The sequence below is a fragment of the Propithecus coquereli genome, unplaced genomic scaffold (assembly GCF_000956105.1).
Source record: "Propithecus coquereli isolate 6110/MARCELLA unplaced genomic scaffold, Pcoq_1.0 Scaffold9, whole genome shotgun sequence".
NCBI classification, from domain to species: domain Eukaryota; kingdom Metazoa; phylum Chordata; class Mammalia; order Primates; family Indriidae; genus Propithecus; species Propithecus coquereli.
The window spans coordinates 4,488,139-4,495,297 of NW_012155284.1; the positions used below are offsets into that span (position 1 = coordinate 4,488,139).

The window sequence follows — 7,159 nt, forward strand, 5'->3', positions numbered from 1 at the left end:
GGCGGGCAGATTATTTGAGCTCAGGAGTTCGAAACCAGCCTGAGCAAGAGCAAGACCCCGTCTCTACTAAAAATAGAAAGAAATTAATGGGACAACTAAAAATATAGAGAAAAAATTAGCCGGGCATGGTGGCGCATGCCCGTAGTCCCAGCTACTCGGGAGGCTGAAGCAGAAGGATGGCTTCAGCCCAGGAGTTTGAGGTTGCTGTGAGCTAGGCTGACACCACGGCACTCACTCTAGCCTGGGCAAAAGAGTGAGACTCTGTCTCCAAAAAATAGTAAAAAGAGTAGCATTATTTTATATTTTGGCAAATCTCTTTAATGTCTGGCTTGTATTAGAACAGAGATCCCCAACCTTTTTGGCAACAGGGACCAGTTTCACGGAAGGCAATTTTTCCACAGACCAGGGGTGAGGGAATGGTTTCGGGATGATTCAAGAGCATTACATTTATAGTACAGTTAAACCTCTTTGCTAATGATAATATGTATTTGCAGCCACTTCCCAGCACTAGCATCGACGCCTCAGCTCCACCTCAGACCAGGCATTAGATTCTCAAGAGAGTGCAACCTAGATCCCTCACATGTGCTCCTATGAGAATCTAATGCCACCGCTGATCTGACAGGAGGTGGAGCTTATGTGGTGATGTGAGCGATGGGGAGCAGCTATAAATACAGATGAAGCTTTGCTTGCTTACCTGCAGCTCACCTCCTGCTGTGTGGCCTGGTTCTAAACAGGCTACGAACTGGCACCAGTCCATGGCCCAGGGGTTGGGGACCACAGTACTAGAAGATAGCTATACTCTCTTATCTGCTTCTGCATTCATTATGTTTCATGTCATGTGGCCTCTGAAAAAATTCCACTATACACTTGTGAAAGAATAAGAGTGAAAAAGCAAACATCTTAATATTATCATGAAATAGTTTTGACTTTGTGAACACTCTGAAAGGATACTGTCCTCCCTTCTCCCTTGAGGGATCACAGGACTACATTATATGAGTCAAGGACTTGCTGGGGGAGAAGTCCTAGTGAATAGAGCAGGTTCTCCATTGAAAAGCTTAGAGGGTTACCCTCTAGGAGTGGAGAACCAGAGATTAACCAAAACTACACCTCACCCCTGACTCAGTTCAGCCTCTGACTTCTGCCCTAACAGACAAGCAGGGCAAAATATGAACTCTGAAACAACTGTACACTGTCAGAACTCTTTACTATTTTTTACTCACGGTTTCCAGATTCAGTCAAGACCTGTTAAGTATGTCAACAGATAGCACCACATAACTGAAAACTGAAAGAAAAAAATAGACAATACAAACAGACCCACAGAGTGATCTAAATACTGAAGTGTACATACAAAGATATTAACAGGATAATTTCACCAGAAAATAAAACCTTTTAAAAAGATTTAAGTGCACATCACAAAACTAAAAGAAATTAACGAAATCAAGAATTCAATACATGAGTTTAACTACAGACAAGACAATACAGAAGACAAGATTAGTGAAATGGAAGACAGATCAATAGAAAATATTTAAACGGAAGCTCGGAAAGAAGAAGACTGGAAAATACACGAAAGGCATGTAGGATACTGGAAAGGATATGTCAGCTGAAGCCTACAAGGGAAGACAGAATGGTACAGAAGCAATATTTGAGGAAATAATGTCAAGCATTTTCCACATAGTTCAAAACCCATCTATAAATTCAAGAAGCTCTACAAACTCCAAGCAAGATGAATACAAAGAAAACTATTAAAAACCACAGATAGAAAGTCTTTAAAACAGCCTAAAAGATAATTCCTTTAAAGAAGCATTATTAAGGCTGACAGCTGACTTCTCAATAGAAATGATGAAAGCTGGAAAGCAATGGAATCGCACCTTTAAAGCACCATAAGAAATTAACTGGCAATACAGAATTTATATCATTGAACTAAACTTCAAAAATGAACATGAAATGACAATGTTTTCAGTCAAACAAAAACTGAGGGAATTCATTCCCAGCAGATCCATACTATAGTAAATAAAAGCTAAAATGATAAAAGAATACACAGAAAATAGAATATTAATCTAAAAGAAAACATGAATACAAACAGATATATTTAATATATAATATGTACTACCTTATAAATAGTAAGATGGTAGATATAAATCCATATATATCAGTAATTATTAATACATTAAACATAAATAGACAAAAAATGCCAATTAAAAGACTAGATTATCAGACTAAATTTTTTAAAATTCATTTTTATCTGGAAATACAATAGACACCTTAGTCTAAATTATGATTTCCTCTTAGCTTAGACTGGGGCACAAGAGGACAATGGACTAAAAGAAGCAAAATATAATGTGCAAGGGCTGTCTGGAAAGTATCCAGCCATGTAACCATTCTCTTATATTAACAATGGCTGGATATTTTCTGGACAGCCCTCATATAAGAAATCACAGTTCACTTATAGATCATCAAAGTAAATGACACAACCTAATAGATCCAATGAAAGTAGAAAGTTAATTCTGACTACCACTTGTTGATCATATATAATGCCAAATTTTTTGCATACATTATCTCTAATACTCTTATCAACTCTACAAATATTATCCCCCATTTACACTTAACAAACTGAGGCTCTGAGAGGTTTTACTGCATTTGCCCAGAACAACACAGCTTTTTAAGTGGGGAAGCCAGGATTCTAACCCTTTCTCAGTCTGTTTCCAATAGTTATGCTTTTTCAACAATAATGTTGCCTCATTAATAATTACCTGACATATTGTGAAATACTTACAAAATGTTCAGTGATTTTTGGAAGTACAGAATTAAAGACCAAGTTATAATCTTTTTAAAATACAGAAATGACAAAATGACAACTCCATGTTTAATTCTGACATCTATTAAATTTAACTTTTAAAAGCACATTCATTTGAAACTTCTCTATATAATTCTCGTTCAGATTTTTACAACGGGATTATTTTATGGAAGACAAAGTCCCATAAGTACATAAGGAAATGCTAAAGTTACACTCTGAGAAGGTACATTATTTATTTAAAATACTTTAATTCAACTTTCCGCATAAAAAATTTACTCCTCTCAGTTCTACTCTGCACAGTGAACCCAGATAATAAATATATTTGTGATATACTCTAAAAGATTAAGATGTAGCTAAGAACTCAGCCTAGGAATTGATAATGCCGAATTAAAAATGTTCCACAGAGCATTTTTATTTCAACTGGCAAAGAAAAAGGGGAAAAAGCTAACCAAGTGACTTCAAGTAATAAAAGGCAGAAAGTTGGCTTTTAGTAGTTTATTTTGACTACATAAGTCATATAAGGTTTAAAATCCAAAGTCTATAGTCCACATCATTTTTTTTTTTTGACGTCTCATTACAATACCCCCACTCCCAACAACCAGCATCATTACAGATAGATAACATACTGGTAATGTGATGAAGAAAGCAGGCAAATGCTAGATGTCAAAATAAAAAATAAAAAAAAAACCTTGTGAGTCAGGCTTAAATAACAAGAAAAAGAGCAGCAATAACTTTCTTCCATAACTCTCTAACCCCTACTGTGGGTTAGGTCCTTTTCATTCCTCTCTAATCAACAACTACAGGGGAACCGCTCTCCCTATTCCTTGACAACCAACCTCCCATATTCCAATGTATCCAATGGTTCTTTCTTCCCTTTCCTCCCTCTTCCATTTCTAACCAATTTACTTTTCTGTTGTCTGACATCTTTTCTCTCCAAATGCCCTAACACTCTCCCATCTCCTTTTCTCTTCTGTTTTCCCCTATCTATTTGCAGATATGGGTTTCTAACTCTGTGTGTGTGTGTGTGTGTGTGTGTGTGTGTGTGTGTGTGTGTGTGTGTGTGAGAGAGAGAGAGAGAGAGAGAGAGAGAGAGAGAGAGAGAATGAATATGAGAGTGAGTGGGAGAGAGAGAGACAGACAGACATTCTGGTTAATCGAAGAGATTTTAGGATGAAATGGAAAAAAAATTGAACAACTGAATGTGGTCCTCTAATTTCCCTTATACATCATTTGCACAACAAAGGCCTATACCCTAGTAATGTTGTCTCTCATTCATGTTATTTGTATGAATTTAAATCAAATAAAAATGAGCTGATAAACTACTGAATACATGGGCCCATACAGGACTATCATTTCAACCAGTATTTCCCAATGTTTATTTCTTAAAGCAATAGTTCAACAATGTGCTCCACAGAAAAATAATGGTTTCATGATCGAGTCACAAAATACAAAGCACACTAGGCACTTAAAGGGTCTAAGAAATTCTGAAATGAAAAAACTTACTAACTTAATTATCCAGCTGTTATGAAACTTATTAAGCTAATGAACTCTTTTTTCCCCTAACATCCTACAGAACATGCATTTAGGAAATGTTAATCCCAACCACAGATTAAAATATACTATACAAAGTATTATACTTAATCTTGTAGCATAGTTTTTAAAATGTTAACGCCTTTGGAAAAGCCAAAAATGAATTTACTAATTACTAAGTTGCTAGGTGAAAATGACTTATTTTAAATATTGCGTGTATATTTACCTTCCCTAGGTTCAGTTAAAAATGACTGAAATCACCAATGCTGATTTTGAAGGCAGGGGGTGGGTAAAGACCAAAATTTTCCTTAAGGTCAAGCATACCACACGAAATAGAATATTTTACAAATATTAAATATCTAATACCATTTTTATTTTTCCTTATTTTTCATACTTGATCTTTTTTTCAAATGGGAGAAAAGAATGGGATTTTATAACTTACAAAGTCCAATAAATATACATGCTACTGGACTTTTCTGAAGGTATGTTATATAATAAAAAATGCTTTAATGAAAATGTGTCAATTTTTCCTTTAAGATATACTACTATTTACTTCAAGGTTTTAAAGAGCATATTTTAAAATACACACATTTTACCTGAAAGCTCCGTAAAGTGGTCTGTACCAACAGACAAATGAACAAGGAGTAAAAAGCAAGAACCACAGGATACTCAATCCAAAATCAACCCCTCTTGAAGAATCAACACAAAACCAAGCTGTGCATCCGAAGATATTTAGAAACAGTGTTACGGCGTGGACTGTGGAATCAGAAAACAAAATAGAAAAAGAAATGTTTACATTCAATTTATGAATTCAACAAAAGTTGTAAATGAGAAAATACTTACTAAGAGCAAATGATTTCTATCCCATATTTCTATTTAGTGTTTTTCAAAACACTGCTATGTCTTACACGTTTGATTTGAAAACAGAGTATACACAAAAAAGGGAATCCTAATACAGGCACTATTTGGCAAAAGTTCTGGTGGCCCTTTCAGCCTAATAGGCAATTACATAGCTAAACCAGAGAACCACTACCTTAAGGGCTTCTCTGTTAAGGAAACATAATGTGTCTCCTGATTCAAGGTCCAGGAAGAATAGGAGTGTCTGCTAGAAGAACAAAGATTTGGGAGGAAAATGATCCTCTACTCAAAACTGTATTTTCACAGAATGGGGCTGCAGACTAAGAACTGTAGTAAAAATACTAACACAGTAGCAATTTCCAATGACTATATAGTCAATCTATAACGATTATTAATTCATCTTCATAGAGTTGTCCATTGTCCTGAAAAAAAAATTGTGTTTTGGTAGAAGATTAAACTTACTAAACCCTCACCCCACTACTCCTCCACACTGCACAATGCATTTCAGCTGTTCTGGCAGGTCATTCCTTTGGTTAATATAAACAGTTTCTGGCCACTTCCTCATATGCTGTTATTAAATACTTTCTCTGACAGACTAAGAACAAAAAATCTGAGTAACATCTAACTATACTATAATCCTAAAGAACCATTATAATAACTTTTAAAAGAATTTTTAAAAAATTTATTCAGGCTGAATTTATCACAGGAAATAAATTCTTATATAAGCTGAAAGAAATATTCAATGTAAATTATGAATACAAAAAAATGCCAACAAACCACTTAAATTGAAATTAAAAAATGGGAAAACCAATTAAATCTAAATAATAAAAACATCTCAACATATTAAAAACTAAAATCTCTTTATGAATCAAAAATAATAATTAATGAAACAGTATAAAAACACATTCTAGGATACTCCAAATTTGCTCTCATCTAATTACTAGATAAATAAACAAGCTCTAGAGTAAAAGACAGAGCTCCAGAGGAAGAGTGAAGACATCTAGGTTATAGTCAGATATTAAACCAGTCACTTGACCTCTATGAGCATCAATATTTCAGCTATAACCAGTTTTAAAATTCCATTCAATTCTATCACAAAAAAGAGATTCACTCATTACTCTCCCATTAGGGTTTTTAACACTCATGAGAGAAAGCCAGCTAGTACTAATAAATTTACTTAAAATCCTTTGCCTCAAAATAAGGGTAGTTTTATTAAGAGCTTAAAAACAGAATTCAAAAGAAAAAGAAAATTATTACTCTGTAGCATTAAATAGCATCCAGTTGTCTAAATAAGTTTTAAATGTTAAGAACATTCTAACTTAAATTTCAATCTTCAGAGAAATAACTTTTAAAGCCTTATCTCCTAATCCACTTAAAGAAAGACAAAATACATGTTCTAAAGTTCACAAAAATTTTTCCAAGTACAGATAAAAAAATATCAATTTAATTTTGTGTAATAAAATTTTTTTCTAAATGTTTTCACAGTAACCAACAACCATGATCAATGAATCATTTACTTGTACCCCGAAAAGACTAAAATGTCCAGGGCTAATTACTGAACAATCTGTCCAATTATGCAGAGTTCAAAAAACATACAGAAAAGCAAGGTACTTTGAAATGCATGACTATGTTGCTAATTTCAATACAATTTCAGAGAGAGATGAATCTATGCCAGTGGATTCCAAATGTAGGTAGAACACTAAAGAAATCATTTGATTTTGATTATTAGATTATATGATTTGCAATCTGAACTCTCCTTCATATAAAATTTTAAGTTGATTTACTAAGCACTCAAATCTGTCAGTGGACCTAAATTTGCAACCATTGCTACAGTAGTCTTGACAAATTCTGAATTACAATATAGACACCAAAAATAAATGGTATATTTATTGTCTTCTTCACTAAAAGGTGTTTAATGTAGCTGACTTGTTTTTCTTTTCTCCATTTTCTTTTTTAATTCAAGAGTACATTCAAGGC

At 34.0% G+C, this 7,159-nt stretch overlaps 1 protein-coding gene across 2 annotated transcripts in view; it reads right to left on the minus strand.

The window, feature by feature from the left end:
• The window catches only part of SCAMP1 (secretory carrier membrane protein 1), a 102,305-nt gene that overhangs the window by 46,624 nt on the left and 48,522 nt on the right, over positions 1-7,159 (minus strand). For both annotated transcript variants that reach the window (XM_012664605.1, XM_012664604.1), the window contains exon 6: positions 4,921-5,080. In XM_012664605.1, coding sequence (XP_012520059.1) covers positions 4,921-5,080 — 160 coding nt within the window. The remainder of the gene's footprint in view (positions 1-4,920; positions 5,081-7,159) is intronic.